This window comes from Seriola lalandi, unplaced genomic scaffold (assembly GCF_002814215.2).
Source record: "Seriola lalandi dorsalis isolate HSWRI2012SDOR001 ecotype SW California unplaced genomic scaffold, Sedor1 jcf7180002054537, whole genome shotgun sequence".
Classification (NCBI taxonomy): Eukaryota; Metazoa; Chordata; class Actinopteri; order Carangiformes; family Carangidae; genus Seriola; species Seriola lalandi.
Genome location: NW_019525090.1, coordinates 1,033,644 through 1,051,194, shown reverse-complemented (window position 1 = coordinate 1,051,194; position 17,551 = coordinate 1,033,644). Strand labels below are relative to the sequence as shown.

The following is a 17,551-nucleotide window of genomic DNA, read 5'->3' as shown; positions in this document are numbered from 1 at the left end:
TGTGTGTGTGTGTGTGTGTGTGTGTGTGTGTGTGTGTGTGTGTGTGTGTGTGTGTGTGTGTTTGCTTTCTTACCATCTCCACGTTTTCCATGTGGGAAGTGGGATCTGTAGATAAGCCGTAGTTCCAGCCATTTCACATGAAAAATGATCCCCAGCCCAGCGACCACCAGCAAAGACGCAATGGGATACCCAACCAGTGACGGCCATTTAGCTGAAACCAAGTCAAAAGTACACTTAATAGATTGTATTATGTCTTGGAAGCGGTAATAATTGCCCTAGGGGCAGCAGAGACAAGCTGTAAAGACAAAATTGACATATTATCACCATATAAAGTTGATATGGCAAACTTGTTAGCAAACAGTTGCTTATTTACACGCTCCAGCAGACACAGAGCAACATCAGTATTAATTTATAGTCATGTTTCTGTCCACTGGACACTGTTGCTAGTTGCTAACCTTTTTATTTATTTATGGATGGATAGGTAGTTATCTGACTGTTTTGCTAAAAACAGCTGTCTGCTGTGGCTGACAATGACACTGATGAGAGCGTTAACCAGTAACTAAATTGTGGGTCATTAAGTATTGTCATTTGATCCATTATAAATATAAAAAATATTGATAAATGCAGCATTAAATGTTGCCTGCACAAAATTTCACAAAAAGCCCAATGTTTCAAAGTCAATGTTAGCACAGTCAGCGGACATAAGTGGTTGAATATGGGTGTTTTGAAAATGTCTGCAGAAATAAGTTGCCTTACGGATGGTGTCACCATTGAGCTCATTAGATTGGTTACAGCATTTTTGACCTAATTGGATGTAACTTTTTCCAGTTTTATGCAATGACATCAAAATGGGTCAAATGCTCCCCTCTTTCCAGCCACAAGAGTATGAGTAGGGCGCATCCTGTCAGTCTGCAGGCTCGCAGCTTTGTCTACAGTTTTCCATTTATGGTGACACATCTGCCTAGCGTAAAATACACAATCTGCCCTATCTGACACTACTGACTGAAAACCTGGAGGGACTTTCCTTTAGATTTTATTATATATTCTACTGTGCAGTCATGTGTCATATGCAGTTATTTGAACTGCAATGTTACAATGTTATGACAAAATATGGTATCAATAAAAAAAATTAAAGAAAACATGAAACAACACTACCTTTAATTTTCTCCTCGAGCTTGATAGTGACACTTTTGTTCTCAACGGTATTACTGGCAATGCAGGTATATGTGCGGTTCAAGTGTTGTAGAGTCACCTCTTTTATGATGGCTGTCCCCGTGACCTTGTACCACGGGTCATTTCTGAATCAGGGAAAGCATTTCAGCTGCTTTGCATCCTAAAACCTTATAAAAGTTATCATGCAAGCCAAGCCTAATCATCATGTTATCATCGTCAGATTTTTCAAAATCCTAACAAGGAAAAACTTGGACTATGTAATGAAAGACAGTTACTTGAAGGCAAAAGCAAACATTGACTGAGGGACTGCAGCGACTCACTGTGGCTTCTCCTTGTGTAGTATAGTCATAGTTTCCTTGTTGTCACTGTAATTTACGTACCATTGCACCTTTGCTGAACTCTCCTTCTCATAAGGAAAAAATACCACACAGGTCAGATTGTGAGACCGACCTGGAACAAGAAAAAAACATGGGCATTGAAATCCAGCCCTTAATGAAGATAGCTTATAATAATAAAATGTTGTCACACCAGTTTCCTAGATAAACAAAGAGTGATTCAAAGATGAGACCATCATGTCATTATCAGAGCTGTTTCAGATACTGTATAACCTACTGCAACATTTTGTGTATAAAAAGTCAGCAATTACAATAAATCATCATTAGAAAGACATGTTAGATAGTTTTGAAAGCCAGAGCCCAGAGACACATCAGTTCTGAGTTGATATATACTATGACTTTAAAAAAAAAAAACAACTTTGAGAAGGCAAACAACTGTTTCTATTTTGATACTACTGTATTTGGAATTCACATGGCTGATATGGCTCTGAAAAAGATGTCCAAAACCATCTATTAGTTGTTAGATCTGATAGCTGTTAGATTTTCCCATAGCACATTTGAATACACTTACCAAGCTCCACTTTGTCTGTCATGTTGGCCTCAGGATACACAATATCTATCTTTGTCTTGTTAGTTATTTTCTTGAATGCTAGTTTGGGTTGGGAAATAAAGTCACATTTTCAGTGTATATTCTGCCTAGTTAACTGGAAAATCATCTGGGAAAAACATTCATACATCCTGTATATGAGCTCTACTTCAACACATGGTGGCACCCACATGTAGGAAAAAACACTCTATATGACTGTCTTGCTTTTATCAAGGGGTTTTAATGCAAAGACAAATTCAAACAGGTCAACAGGTGATCTTTGTCAACCACCCAATGCCTTGAATCTTGAGAAATATAGACTCAACAGGGGAGTAAGGTTATGGTGTTGTAGGCTGTATAGATTGTAAAGTCCCTTGAGGGAAATTTGTGATTTGTGATGTAAATACAATTGACTTGACTGAGTCTAAAGCATTTCTACCGCCTCTGTTTGAGACAGCACAGATTTGATCTATGACCTGCTAACATGCTAACTCTGAGTAGGTACACCACTTACATTGATCACCATCTTAGTTTAGCGTATTAGCATGCTAGCATTTCCTGGTTAGCACTACAAATAAAGTAGAAATGAGGCTGATGGGAGGATAGTTTTGCAGGTATTTGGTCAAGTAAGATTTATTCTCTGAGCATCGCAAATGTCTTTGGCTGTTGAGATATTTCAGTCTGGACCACAGTGGGGAGCTTACATCGCTTTGACAGTGGCACAGATTGCTACTATTTTTTATCATAATATGTACAGTTATTTATTTGCACTATTAATGTCATTAACTCATGTCATTCTGATAATTGTAATATTACAGGGTATTGTTTTGGCATTGATGTTGTTTTTCATGTCATCGTTTTAATGTGTACAGTTTGTTATTTCTTGCACTTGTGTTTTTATGTGTTTTTGTGTGTTTTTATGTCATTGCCTTTATAATATGCAGAATCCTTTTAGTTCACTACTCTATGTCCCTTTAAAAATTGCCATCTGGTGACAAATAAAGTGCTTTTTTGAACATGCAAACTGTTTAAACTCATTAATAGCAGAAAGCATTATTCTTTAAAAAATTTTCGAGTCCAAGGTTTCCTTTGAAAACTTCAGTGATGATTAGAAAAATTAAAGTTGAAAAAAAATCCAAGGGGTTTCTACTATGATGTCTTACAAGTGATTCATCCTCATGGTTTGCTCAATGACATAGTTAGCAAATCACAAATTGAGGGGCTACAGAGGCTAAATTTTTAGTCTTAAAAGTGGTCTTGATGAATGTCTAACTTAAAAATCCACTCCAATGTAGCAAAAATACAACTTACTATTACTATTTGTATTATTTGACAATGGGAAAGTAAATTCTCCACTGGATACAACAGAATAAACATACAGACACAGACGAATGGCATGTGTTTTGGAACTGTTGCCTCCAGTAAACACTTAAAGTTCCTAACATGTTTTAAATAATGTAAAAATGCAGTATGAAATAAAAATAAAAAATATTTAAAAAAAAACCATATCATATGGAAATGGTAACAAGGTTAAAAACCTGATTTTCATCAGAAGGGATCTTTAAAACAACCTAACACTCAGTGGCAAAACAGGAAGTAGTATACCTCTTAGCTCAGAGAAAATAATGTGGAAATTAGGGTGATGGAATTTGGTATGATGACTTATTGGCTTTTCCAGTGGTTCATCTGATTTAGTGATGCAGTGCATTGACAATAATGAAACACTGCATGCAAGGCCACTAAGGAGGAGCTACTCTTGTGATACCCTTTGATAAGTTTTGTTATAGACCAATCCATTAGTGCTCTTTGAAAACAAGATATTTCAAGATATTTCAAGATATTTTAAATAATAACAGTACAGCATGTACAGTAGTCCTTATGTTAGAATGTCTAATTTGATGATATTATTTCTGTAATTATCTTAAACATACATTTTGGCAGAGAAGAGCGATGATTGCATCAAGCACACAGATGAATAACTGCCTGCTGTGGAGGAGGAAGTGAAATGTTTTTTGGGTTAGCAACAAGATATGTCGCAATTTAAAGGGTGAGTGAAGAAATACCTCTCTGAGGTAGGGTCATTGTTTTTGGTATTTTCAGCTGACCAGAAGATCTATAGGGCGTGGGTTTACCAAAGAAAGTGAAATGTAGACATCCCTCGAGTGATTTACATCTTTCCTGAAATCGTTATTTAGATTAATAAAAATAGTTTTGCCTTGAATTCCAAAGGAAGTTAAAAGATGATTCAAATGTTTACATACTGGTGAAAGAACAACCTGGCCTAGATCAAACAAATATTTCTGATATACAGTACATCTTTTCAAATACACAATTTTGTGTAAGAGTGAGTGTTTTGACAAAGATTGCCAATTGAGAAAATCTGTTTGACAAATAAACGTCTCTGAGTATGTTACAAGATCTTATTGTGATAAATAGTCTTTTAATAAGGTTACGTGTATAATATGCCAATGAAGTAAAGTTATTTGATCATTATTACACTCTAGTATTATTTCATTCTACTTTATTTTACTAAGTCGAATGACATGAGTCTTCTCATCCTTTAAATTATACCATGGCCAAGGAAAATACAAATTTCTGATTGGCTGGCAGGTTTCTATTAACTTTCTATTGATGTATATGTAGAGATATTTTACAAAAAAAAAAGACACACACACACAAACACACAAACACACAGCACAGCACACAGCACTTACGTACAACTGTGACTTTAACAGCCCTCCTGAAGGTCCATATGAGTCTGTGCTCAATTATTTGTCTATCACAGAAAAAGACACCATGATCGTAGTCGGCTTTTACTTTGCAGAGATGTAACAGCCCATTCTTTTCACAGGAGTCTCTTTTCTGCTCAGACATAGGTTTCTCACCCTGTAAGAAAGCACACTTGTCTGAATTTTAGCTGTTTAGATGTTTCCATTGGATAACCCTCCTCATGTGTGTGTGTCACCTTGAACCATCTGACATCTGTGTTGTTACTACATTTGCGTCCCGGGCAGGAGATATTCCCACCAGCACCGCTGACCAGCTCTACTTTGCTCTCATGGGGCTGGAAACATCCCAGACTGATCTTCGCAACCACCTTTAGATGCAAGAACAACTTGCTGCCACTTGACAGCAGAGACCTGAACACTTAATAGAATCTAATGCAAACACAAGCAGTCTACACACATCACACACAAACATCATAATTTGCCATTTAATAAAAAAGTTTTTTTTAAATTGTGACTAATGACTTTAACAAATTCATATTTATAATTTATGAAGGATTCACAGATAAATAATTATCTATTAATTATTATTAGTTTGTTAAATAAATGCCTTTTTGGGGTTTGTGTTTGTGCCAATAACAATTTATTAATTACTAATTAATTACATTTATAGTGGCAAGCTAAAAAACTTATTGTAAGTAAAAATATGATCACTGAATTTAATCCTCAATCTGTGATTGGTGTATTGTCAATACCACCCAACTGCTGCTGCCCATGTACATTCAGATACAGGCCAAACACTTTACTACATTCATAGGCCAAAATTGGGATGTGTTGACAGTTGGACGGAAATGGCGCTTTTCATTAATTGCAGAATTAATAACCAGAGGTGTGGACTCTGACTGTGACTGGAGTAACTCTAAGACATGAATCTGTTTATTTATTTAGACTTAAAGGTTCCCTGTGGAGTTTTTTGTGTCAGTGTTTCTCACCAGAACAATTATGCGTATCTCTGAGGCCTAACAAATGCGCATTTTCTTCCTCATACAACATTTACAGATTTTTTTTCTTCTTTTAAAATTCAGCAATGTTTACATTCATGTTTACTAGCGCGCACTCTTCTTCTTCTCTGCTTTTCTTGGAGCATTACTGCTGCCTGCAAATCAGTGGAATAGTATAAAACCATTGGTAGGAATGTTGTCGCACCAGTTAATATTGGTGCACATGCGTGAGGACAAACATATCATAAAGACATTGCTCCATACGCCTATGAGAAGTCAGCAACTCCACAGGTTACCTTTAAGACAAAAAGCAAAACAATAAAGACTTTTTTAAACACAACTTTTCAGTAACTCAGCACTGCATTTGGCTGTAGCTGTTTGATTTGCTATCTTCCTAAGTTTAAAAAAACAGTGATGCTAATGAACTAATTTTCCTAACAACAGACCAGGAAGTAAAGGTGCATTTGGCATCACAGAAGAGTACACAGAGGACCTAAGATTATCCTATTAAGATGTTAAATCTCTGCTTTAGTCAACAAAAAACACATGGAAAGCATTCAAAACATTCAGCTAAATTATAAATGAAATTATAAATGATTCTGTGACAGGAAAAAACATACTGAGGCACAGCTGATCATTTTGTTCTTAAACGTTGTAAAGTTTAAGTTTAAATGCATGTAAAAATGCATGAATTATTTCTATACATACACTATATTAACTTGATTAAAATGGCAAATGATGAAGGGTGCATGATGACATGTGTAGGAGCAGAAGTCTAGGACTTTTTTCTATTAAAATTAAAAGGATAAGAAACATTATTTACCATGTGTACTTCCCAGAGTGGTTTGCTTCAACTGTGAACTCTGTCCCACAGTTAAAGGATTGATCTTCATTTCCTTCCATGCTGTCTCTAGTCCTGGACCAAACCAAGTTTTTGTTCCCTTTGCATGGCAGCCTAAAGATCTCCCCCTCCACAGCTCTGTAATTCCAATGTGTAGTTTCCTGCTGAAGACCTACGGGTGCAGTTGCTACAGAGTCGTATTTCGTCATTTTAAATGCACATTCTAAAAAAACAGGCAGCATTAGTAATAACAAAATTTTTGCGTAAATGAATTACCCGTTTGTTTCTTTTGATGGTTCCCCACACAGCATCCCTCCAAGATAATGGGGAAGATTAAAAAAAAGAGAGTGTATCCAGTTTGCATCCTGTGTCTCAAAATCCGTAAAAAAGAAAAAAAGAAAAAGAGAAATCTTATTGATTTCAGTCATGATGCTTATAAAGTCATTCTTCTTTACATTGTCACTCACCAGATCTAGAGTTCTTGGTATTTTCTGCTAATAGTCGGAAGGGTTTGTTCCCCATCTCTTGTGCGGTAAGTCTTGATGTGTGTAACAGCTGTATGTCAGAGGACATACACAAGTTGTAGTAGGTGGTATCATAGAGTTTCCTGTTGGGTTGTTTGTCATAATTTCACAAGAAACGGCTCCAATGTTTGTGTTCCTGTTAGCTAGCCACTTCCTATGTGAACTGCAGAAGAGTATTTCTTAGAATTGTTGTGATATATTGTACGCGCAGTAGACTATACCGTATGTGAAAGGAAAGACTAACGTTAACAACATGTCCTTTATGCTTTGAAGGATAGAAAATACCAAATATTAAACTCACAGCAAAAGACACAAAAATTGGTATGAGTAGAATACTATAAAGAGCACACATACAGGTCAGGCAGATTTCCAAGGCGTGTGTTTCAATGTACAGTAATAAAATTCAGGTGACTATACTAAAGCAAGACACAAACACAGATAGTAAATTTAGAAATCAAATGTATGATACAGATCCTAACCTGCGGTAAGTATGGCTAACGTTCAAGTGGTTAAGATCTCATTTTTCTGGGGCATACCTGCACGTTTCACCTACCTCTAATCTGGCCTACATCTCTCTACCTTCTCCTCATCATGGGATTGAACATGCAACACAACTTTGACAAACAGCCAACGTCCCGTCATGGCTGAGCAACTATAACTAAGACCTGTCAAGTTTTGAATTTCAGCACAGGCTAACCCCATTTACAAGATTTGCGCTGCATTTTTAATCAACTCATTGAACCAATGATGGCGTTGGTGGTTAGCCACAAGTGATAAAATCTATCAGTGACAGCTATGCTTCCTGGCTAGAAATGCGAAAGCTCCTTTGTCTTCCCCTGTCTGACATCAAAGACTCACTGTTTCAAAAATTACAAAACATTTTTGAGTGCTAAAGCAACGTAATCATGGTAAACTGTATGTGCAAGATAGTACCAAAGCTTAACTAAAGGGACATTAGCTTGTTAAAGGAATAGCTCTACTTTTTCAGAAATACAGCGCGCAGTGCAGAGACATTTAGCCTAGATTAACGTAAAGACTGGAAGGCGCAGGGGGACACAACTAAGGTTGCCACCCATCCCGTATACTATGTATTTGAAAATAAAATGCTTAAAATAAAGTAAAAATAAAAGTAGCTTGCACGCGCCCTCTCACTCCATAACTTACACTCAAACTACATTTGAGACTAGACACTATATTTGACTGTACAGCGCTGGAACAACACTAAATCAAAGTGTGGAGATAAATCTGGCTATGTGAGACTATAATATTATTGAGATTCAGAGGTAATGATAAGTGTGTTTTTGACAGAGCCAGCAAGGTGTTCACCCCTTTATGTTAGTTAGGCTAACCATGTCCTGACCCCACCTCCATATTGAATTCACACACGAGAATGGTATTGATCTCATATCAGTCTTGGAGAGAAAACAAATACATTTCCTTTTAGTTGTTAAGGCTAACTAATTAGCAAACAATTGTCTACTTACACATTAGGTACAAAGCAATAAAAAACAATAATTTGGATTCACATTTCTGGACACCGGATATTCACTGATATTTTGCTTTGTCGTGGTCTTCAACAACTACTCAAATGCACCTCAACTGCAGTGAGAATACACACAAGTTGGACAATTCAGGATATATCAGTATGAACAGTGTAAAGACTCATGAAAAGAAGCCATTTTATATTTTCACATTACATTCATGCATAAATTACAGGTCTTGGCAGCTGACAGGAAAAGTTGCTCGTGTCAGTGTTCTGTCTTAATAAAGGAGTTTTCTACCTGACAAATTCAAAAATACAAGATGTTATATAGAAAAATTATGACAAGGTAAATGTTCAAAATGAAATACTTTCAATATACATTATTTTTTATAGATACAGAATATAAACAGGTGGTGAAGATGGATATGATAAAAGCTATTAATTATAACTTGGCTAAACCATTTGCCATGAGTCAACATCCTGGTTTGTCTGTGGTGAAGGTTTTGGCATGGCAGGTAGGTAATAGCGCAGCTGTTTCCAGAAGGAGGAGGAGGAAGACCTGGAGCTTAAGCCCTTCCATGTGACACAGACACCAGCTTCACTAAGAAATTGTAAGGCCTCAGCTAAGGAACCTGATGTTGAATCTTGTGTTGCCTCAGTTTTTATGAAGATTAAGCGAGTCTGCCTCTCCACAAGAGCTGCATGGATGGCACTCAGCAGGCCAGACCCTAGATCAGGATCTGGAGAGGTGGGGACCAAAACCACCGTCCGGCTCTGTTCTATGCAGTCTAACACTGCTTCCGCTGTAGCTGCAACCCAACAGAGTTCAAATTAATCATTACCTCATTAATATTTTTAGGTCAATTTTCTTCAAAGTGCATCTTAAATACATACCTTTCCCTGGTAAAACGTCACGATCATAAAGACAGAGACTGTAACCAAACTTCTCTTCCAAAACACTCTCCAGCCATTTTCTGTCATCAGCATTTAGTCCTGCATCTGTGTTGCTCTTATAACACATCACAAAGGCATCGTAGCTTTTTCCATCTAATCAAATGACAAAAAATGGTCCAACATGTCTGTCATTGCTGTCAAACTGTCTGCAGTGTCCCAAAAAAGCACAAATATGTAACTGTAAGTTAAAATGAAACAAATGGCCAAAAATATGACTCCCACCTGAGGTGCGTCTATAGCAGCCAAGAGTGTCTCTTAAGAAAAGAGTGATGTCAATTTTCAACTTCACATAGATAATTACTGTCACAAGCATTACCACCACAATGGCCACAATGCTGGGACACAGGGAAATGTAAGAAGGGTGAGCTGTAGGGTAATAATGGAAAGAGATATATATAATATATATATATATATATATATATATATATAAACATGAAATAAACTATAGACTGGAAGATGTCACTTCAAACTTTAATGTTGCTGGAATGTGGTGTAAGTTTAACAGTAGTTTATTAAACAAAACACTGATGGAAACAGTAAAGCCAAAGCTATTTATCTATCTGACATACTTTTCTGGACCAAAGTGATAGTAACGAAGCTTGGGGGGTTGGAGTCAGATTCCAGTTTACAGGTATAATTTTTTGATAGATCCTCCTCTGACACTTTTTTGAAGACCAGAGATGCTGTCAGCTTTATTTTTTCAGCATTCTTTTCCCTGCAAAAGGAAGGAAAGAATTTAATGGAGGAAGATTTAAAAAAGACAATCTATTTTGAGTGTGTATTGAGTGTATGACATTCGCAAATTTGTTGTAGTAGCTGGTAGGGGTCTGTGCAGTGTTTACCGTGTGGTTTTGTAGTAAACTGGTAAACTGGGATTTTTGAACATTACTGATCCCCCACTAATCCAGAACACGCCGTCAAAGTCTGAATATGTAACAGCTTCACATTTAATCTCCACCTTTGAGCCTAGAAGAAGCAGTTAACACAATATTTAAAAGAGGTCATATAGGAAGGTATTATATGTTTGTATGTCTATCCATGCTCACCCAAATCTACGGGAAACACTTTGTTGTCTTTTGGTGAAATGATGACTGCAGCTTTCTCAAATTCTGTGCAAAAAAAGGGAGAAAACTCTTTACACCTTTTTCTTAATCACATGAACTTTAATGACGACAAAGTATTTTTCTTACTCTTTGGTTTGATTTGAAGTTTCACTGTAAAGGTCTTATTATAGATTTGACCGAGATACAGGTAAGATCGAGTACAGGTGTAGACACCCTTGTCTTTCTCTTCAACAGTTTGGAAGTAATCGTCTTTTGCCTCACCCTCCTACAAGATGGAAAGTTACATTGAATTTTTAGGCATGAAGGCAGTGAAAACCAGTCTTAAATGTAGGTAAAAGTCCAAAAAACATAGTTTGGTAGTATAGTTTGGAAAAAGTAAAAAAAAACAAAACAAAAAAGAAAAAACACATCTCTGCAGGTTCTTATCTCATTCACACTTAAAAATCTGTGTAAAATTACCTTGTGCCATGTGATGCCATTTCTGGTAATATTTGGAGGGATCGTTACATCAGGGCAATTCAACTTGCAGGACTCTTGAGTATGACATGACTTATTGTGCATGTTCCTCTCTTCATACTCTTTGGACTTTGGTGTGTTTTCTGTCAGCATGAACCTGAACTGGCAGCTGGCATTTCTGTCATGTCATAAAAGAAACACAACATTAAGGTTTTACTTTACATTTGAATTGAATGAATCACAGCGCATCCACAAATTCACCTTTCACGTCTGCGTACTTGAATGTGTCCCCTTGCATTACAATGAGGCACAATTTCTGAAAACACATAATGCTACTGTTTTAACTTTAATATAGCAGGGAGAGCAGATGTCTAATTTAATCTAATCTAACACATTAAAAATGGCAACAGATTGGGGTTGAACACAGGACACTGTGGTTAAGTTTACACCTTCGTGTTATGCTTTCTGATGCAAAATTCTGTGTCAGGCTGAAGTATGAAAGCTTACACAGTGTAAATGAATTTTGTATGATATGATATTAAGATTGGAGGAAAACAAAATCAGGACCACTGTAGGACTGACACTACTTTACCCCACAGAGCATGAGTAATTCCCCTGATGATCTACAGATGCACTGAGAATAACAAGGCTATTCTGATGAACCAGCACACCCATCTGCTTCTGCTCAGCTGATGACATGTTGGTCAGATCCATCTTCTGGGCGGTATAACTGCTCCAGATCACCTTGGCATCACCTTTTTGATTACATGTTGAAGGGCACTGCAACAACACCATCTCACCACGCCTGACATATTGTTCCTTGAGCGTCAGGTGGCACGCACCTGTGAAAGAGTATTCACAAAATTCTAGTTAATTTCAGGGTGTAAAACTTTAACATGAACTGGCCTGTGGACAGCTAGCACGTAATGTGAACTATATCAATGCTGTATTGTATCACATACTGTAGAAAAGTAGCCACATTTCTGTCTGAACCAGTGGAACGCTGGCATCCTGCCCACTGTTTAGGAGAGGCTTGCACACAAACTTTTTCAGAGTCAGTCAATATATCAATAGCCCTGGTCCTTATGAGCAAAATGAGTTACACTCCAGGTTGTGACCCCTCTGTGCATGTTCTTATGGAGATGCAAAAAACATGTGAGCATCCAAGTTTGGTTGTGTCCCGTATATGGTGCTTTGGAGAACTATTCACATTCTGGGTGTTGACCCTTGACCCCTATGAAGTCAGAAAAGTTAATGACATGAGTAAAACCTAAGTAAATGTTCCCTTGAGTGAATCTCTGTGTTTTCACCTGTGTAATTTATTGAGGTAATGAGGCTGTTGTAATCCCACAGTACACATTACATTGATTATCTAGATTGCTGTTCTGTAATAACCATAATCATATCACGTTCAACACCTCCAGAATTGCAATAACGTGCTTCTTTGTAAATTTATTTCTGAGCAAATATAATTTCTATATGTATATAATCCATCACAAATCTTGAATGCAACCATTCACATAATTTTTAAATAGCCCTTGTTACTTTGAAAATGATATGTGCAAGATATTTGAATAAGAACCCTTGAAAGGCACATGACTGGGAGAAGGAGCAAGGATTTAAAAACTTGAGTGACATTTTGTCTCTACTCTTGGTTCGGGTTAAAGTTCTTGCAGTGTGCTATTTTATCTGATTCAGGTGTGGAACTGTTCGTCATTCTCAGCAAGAGTAAGATTATAGTGGGGGTTCTTAACCACATCCTAGTTTCATCATTTAGTGTGAAGGGAAAAATAAAAGTATATATATATCTACTTTGCCACAATTTTGAAGTAATCCTTTATATTTATTTAATATGTTTACTAACTAGTTACTTTGCAGATTCAGATTAATAATACAAAATATAATCTGAATAGATTATGATGTATTATTATTGGATAAAATAAGTACAATTTTTTCTTTTGGTACTTTAAGTATTTACTTTCAAATGCTAGAACTTTTATTATTGTATATTGCAGAACCTTTCTACAATGTGGTAATGATTTTACTTAAGTAAAATATGTGAGTACTTCTTCCACCACTTGCCTACATGATGCTGTGTTACAAGCAATTTCTAGTTAATGTACTTCATTAAATTTTTTTCTTTGTCCTTGGATTGAATCATTTTGGTTCTTCTTTTTCTTCCTCTATTTTTTTCCTTGTATTTTATGGAAAAGTGCGTTGTGTGAATCTTTCTTTTCTTTTTCAAATATAACAGAGAAGTGCCGCCCTCTACAGCACTGAGAACATTCTCTTACCTGGTTTTGATGTAAAGAGGAAAAGCAGAGGGACCAGAAGGACCTTCACCACCATGATAGCCCGCGGCACCGGACACCAAACACTCAGCAGCTGCGTCAAAAATGTGCTCTGGTCGATCAGCCCGATGCAGCTCTGCTGAATTACAGCATTTCCCTTCAAAGTTGTGAATCAGACTGACTGATGAAAAAAGTGAAACGTACGGAAGAGCGTGACGTTGTCGCTGCAATGTAAACACCCCGTCACCAAATTATTATTATAATGATATATTATGATTATATATGATTATGATTATTATGCTAATGGCGATGCATCATCATCATCATTATTATTATTATTAAAACTGTTTTTTTTGTTGTTTTTTTAAATACGTGATTACGTTTTCCCCTCCATAAAACGAAAACAATAACTGGAACTGCTTTGAAAGTACCTACGATGTCGTCTGGTGCTAGTGACAGGGGCATTAAGGAGCTCTGTGGCGTGGAAACGGCGTTGGGCATCCTGTGCTGGTGGGTAACCGCAGGAAACAATGACAGACTGACTCATGTATTCCTTGTGACAGTTAAACTCTAACTATCTAAGTAACTGTGGCTGTTTAATAAACAATATTTCCCTCAGAAATGTAGTGGAGTATAAATAATCATAAAATAGAAGTAATAGCCGAATAGACTGTAGTCCCCCCCCTTCAGAAAAAAGGGAGCTCCCCCTAACCCATTGTGCAGTTTGCACAGGCTCCAGACTTACAGCACACATTTTGCAACTGTTTTCACAGACTGAGCGGTTCTCTTCATCATAGCATGACGTGTGTGCAGAAACGGTGGAATTTCTATCAAAGTAAAGCAAGACGTTTCACATTCTCAGATTACGACTTATACTTTCCGTGTGCACTGATTACAAATAGTAGTTCATAAAATTTAATGAAAATGTTGATGTGTAAATGTAATTTTTTTTTTTTTTTTTTTTTTAATTGATATCCTTTAGATCAGGGGTGTCCAAACTTTTTGCAAAGAGGGCCAGATTTGGTAAGGTGAAAATGTGTGGGGGCCGACCATTCAGCCTGACATTCTTTGAACCATTAACATTAAATACAAATTAACTATTTTATGAAATTTTTATTGCAAATGGAATACTTCATTTTTTTTTTCATTTTCAAGTTTTTTCCAAAATCACTCTGCCTTTCATATTTGAAAACCACATAAAATGAAGAAAAAGTCCCTGGAAAAAAACTTTTGGGAAGGTGAAACATATCTAGGTTCATTTGAAACATTACTTACATAACTTACTAATAAAACGTCTTCCCAGACAAATAATCAAGTCCAGTTGTTTTTTCGATTTAAAGCTCCTTTAGGATACTATGACCTGGACAAATGAGAATATGCACAGGCTTAGAGGTGAGTGTTTTTACACTTTCTACCCTGACATCCTCACATTTTGTAAAAGTCACAACATCTTCGACAGTGGGGTAACTAAGCATATCTATACCCTTAAAGTTAAAAGATAATGCAATTGTGCCTTGTCTTTAAACTGTTAAGATTGGGCCAGATATTCACCTTTGCATTAATGTCATTACTCTTGTCAATGAAAGAAAAGCTGCTGCTGCAAAAACAAAAAACTATATTAGTAAACTAGCTAATTGGGCCACATTTCATTCATTTCTTCTTTGAGGAGAACAATGAATATTAATGAACAATTGGTGACGCATACATGACGTCATGTAAATATGCCGGATTAAGCTCAAAGGTAATTTCCATCCATAGTCCTCACATGAAAAGACAGACAGTTACCATAAAAGAACAATCAAATGACATTAAAAAAAACATTCCCTTAAAAGTGATTATTTGTTAGCTGAGTGTTTGGTGAGTGGTTCACAATTGTGTCCTTGAGTGCCAAGAAAGGCGCCTTTAAATAAAATGTATTATTATTATCATAATTGTCTGGACTTATTAACAATACTCATGTCATGTTGTCTTGTTTTCTTTCTTTCAGATGAAGACATAGATGAGGAGGCATTTCTACTTTTGGATGAGGACACTATCAGAAATCTTGTCCCAAAAGTTGGCCCCAGAATTAAATTCCTGAAGCTCTTCAGAGAATTTGTAAGTTACTGGACACTGTTGAACAACAGGCAGATGGCGTATACATGCTTTAAGTGCAAAAGGCTAATCCCTGGTGATATCAAGTCTCTCTTCTCACATTTATGCACAGTTCACAATGTAAACAGTTCATCAACACATTTTCAGTGTTGTGAAAGCAATTGTAATAGAACATTTTGCTTCATTCGTTCTTATAGAAGGCACCTACATAGGGAACACGAAGAGAACCAGGCTCTGGCCCAGCCTGCCAATATATTGCATCAGCCTGCTAATGTTTTTAATGTTGATGAAGATGATGAACAAGAACAAGTTGAAGGTGTTCAAGCAGAGGTATCAGACGAGGATTGGGATGAATTGGAGCAAGAGGGAATTACAGAGAGAGTAGCCCTTTTTTCTAGCCCATCTAAGGTCCAGTTCTTCACAGACATATTCCAACATAAACTATGTGATCAAACACACCTCAAGTTTAATTGGTGACATTGTGAACAGACTAAAAAACAGGACAATATCACTGTTTAGTCAGTTGGGTCATGATCAGAGCCCACAGGTGGAAGAGCTCTCACACGAGTTTTCCGATGCAGCCGAGCCTTTCAAAGGACTGGAGACTGACTACAAACGGTTAAAGTATTTCACAAACTCTGGAAATTTCATTCAGCCTGTTGAGGAGGTTTTACCAGGCGTCTCTTATGTTCAGCAGAGGGATTCAGCCACTGGCAGTGTCCGCCAAGTTGCTGTGGCTGATACCTATCACCGTGTTCCGCTCAAGCCCCTCCTCGGTAAAATACTGGAACTTCACACTAAAAAACTCTTGGGTCAAAAATAACCCATTATGGGTTATTTTTGACCCAACTGCTGGGTTAAAAAGGGACCAACTAATTTCTGGGTAATTTCAACCCAGAAAATTGGGTTGTTGTTTTTGACCCAACTTTTGGGTTGAATATTTGACCCAACTTCTGGGTTAAAATAACCCAACAATGTAGTCAATATAACCCAAATTCTGGGTCGAGTATTCAACCCAAAATTTGGGTTAAAAAAAGACAGTCGGACAGTCTTCTTTCCAACCTTGTAGACGGTCTGTGGCATCATGGTGGGGAGCAGTTTAAGAGCTAGTTCGCCCTTGGCATCTGTAGGTTAACAATATTCGAGATATCAGTATGGTGTGAAAAATAAAATTACTGTAAAGAAATATGTAAATGAACAGATATCAGCATTTGAGGAATCCCAGAACCTTTGCCATAGAACACAAAAAGTTAGTTTTAACTTACCCAGTGTCATGTCCTCCACATCGAGTGAAGGAAGTTTATCGTCCTGCTTGGCCAAGTACAGGACCTTTTCAGTGTATTCATGGAGCCAGGTCTCACCATGAAGCACCTGGAAGTCCTGCGCAATCTTAAAAAAAAAAAAAGAAAGAAAACAGGAAACAATTTTTTAAAATGTAACATCCACTCCTTTGATACAAAATATAAATAAGGTTTTGCTGCTATATGAAATATGTTCCAGTGGAACCATACCATGCCTGGACTGGTGAGATGAGGGTATTCTCTGAGGATTTCAAGTATGTCCTTGGAGCTATGAGAGCGGATCCAGTTGGCCCTGCATAACACCGTCTCTCTCATGTAGAACTGTACTTGGGTGAAAGGCTCTGAATTGTGTTTGAGCCATTCCTTTAGTTGGAGGGCCCTTTCCTCTGTAACAGTAGATTCTCCGGAGAAACACAGATATTACAAATAAGTACACAAGTTTTTTTTTCCTTTATGAAAGTTTTTTCAATAACCGTAAGGGGGGAATGCCTGTTTTTTTTTTTTTTTTTCACTTCTGATCTGATCTTTTCACTCCTACAACACCATACATTTTCTGTTATTGACAATGTAAATGAAATACTTTTGGGAGTCAGTGTCACCTGGTATGTATCCCCTTTGTGAATGGCTGGCTTCAGGCATTTGTTGGGTGGAACCACGCTTTGACCTCTTCCTACCATTCCACAGCCTTTCTTCAAGGAAGCCTGTGGCTGGGTAGTAGATCA

At 37.1% G+C, this 17,551-nt stretch overlaps 3 protein-coding genes across 4 annotated transcripts in view; all 3 read right to left on the bottom strand.

Moving 5' to 3' along the window:
• The window catches only part of LOC111661141 (interleukin-18 receptor accessory protein-like), a 10,081-nt gene extending 2,959 nt beyond the window's left edge, over nt 1-7,122 (bottom strand). The window contains exons 1-8 of the mRNA XM_023414613.2: nt 6,939-7,122; nt 6,645-6,849; nt 5,060-5,234; nt 4,809-4,980; nt 2,080-2,157; nt 1,494-1,623; nt 1,156-1,298; nt 27-211 (exon numbers count right to left, since the gene is read on the bottom strand). Coding sequence (XP_023270381.2) covers nt 27-211; nt 1,156-1,298; nt 1,494-1,623; nt 2,080-2,157; nt 4,809-4,980; nt 5,060-5,234; nt 6,645-6,849; nt 6,939-7,026 — 1,176 coding nt within the window. The 5' untranslated portion in view covers nt 7,027-7,122. The remainder of the gene's footprint in view (nt 1-26; nt 212-1,155; nt 1,299-1,493; nt 1,624-2,079; nt 2,158-4,808; nt 4,981-5,059; nt 5,235-6,644; nt 6,850-6,938) is intronic.
• A 1,728-nt stretch (nt 7,123-8,850) lies between these two features.
• On the bottom strand, nt 8,851-13,619 carry LOC111661130 (interleukin-18 receptor 1-like). Of its 2 annotated transcripts, XM_023414597.2 has the most exons (10): nt 13,438-13,617; nt 11,736-11,985; nt 11,147-11,321; nt 10,814-10,952; nt 10,670-10,732; nt 10,466-10,589; nt 10,193-10,338; nt 9,846-9,989; nt 9,564-9,716; nt 8,851-9,478 (listed from the first exon to the last, which is right to left on the bottom strand). In XM_023414597.2, exons 1-10 carry the CDS (start codon nt 13,490-13,492, stop codon nt 9,123-9,125), a joined length of 1,605 nt encoding a protein of 534 aa, XP_023270365.1. In that variant the 5' UTR covers nt 13,493-13,617; the 3' UTR covers nt 8,851-9,122. The 2 variants fall into 2 exon arrangements, with proteins under 2 accessions (XP_023270365.1, XP_087032282.1); XM_087176156.1 differs by lacking the exon at nt 9,846-9,989 and having other exon boundaries at nt 13,438-13,619.
• Nucleotides 13,620-14,422: 803 nt separating this feature from the next.
• Nucleotides 14,423-17,205, bottom strand: LOC147818667 (uncharacterized). The gene is made up of 3 exons (XM_087176142.1): nt 17,040-17,205; nt 16,794-16,917; nt 14,423-16,652 (listed from the first exon to the last, which is right to left on the bottom strand). Exons 1-3 carry the CDS (start codon nt 17,142-17,144, stop codon nt 16,363-16,365), a joined length of 519 nt encoding a protein of 172 aa, XP_087032268.1. The 5' UTR covers nt 17,145-17,205; the 3' UTR covers nt 14,423-16,362.
• Between the last annotated feature and the right edge of the window lie 346 nt (nt 17,206-17,551).

Coding starts and splice junctions, on each gene's coding strand:
- LOC111661130 (XM_023414597.2), bottom strand. CDS start 13,492: ATGGTGGTGAAGGTCCTTCTGGTCCCTCTGCTTTTCCTCTTTACATCA. Junction 11,986..13,437: donor CCTCTTTACATCAAAACCAG/GTAAGAGAATGT, acceptor ACTCTTTCACAG/GTGCGTGCCACCTGACGCTC. Junction 9,990..10,192: donor TATCACTTTGGTCCAGAAAA/GTATGTCAGATA, acceptor ATTACCCTACAG/CTCACCCTTCTTACATTTCC.
- LOC147818667 (XM_087176142.1), bottom strand. CDS start 17,144: ATGAGAGAGACGGTGTTATGCAGGGCCAACTGGATCCGCTCTCATAGC. Junction 16,918..17,039: donor ATCTCACCAGTCCAGGCATG/GTATGGTTCCAC, acceptor TTTTTTTTTAAG/ATTGCGCAGGACTTCCAGGT. Junction 16,653..16,793: donor TGTGGAGGACATGACACTGG/GTAAGTTAAAAC, acceptor GTTAACCTACAG/ATGCCAAGGGCGAACTAGCT.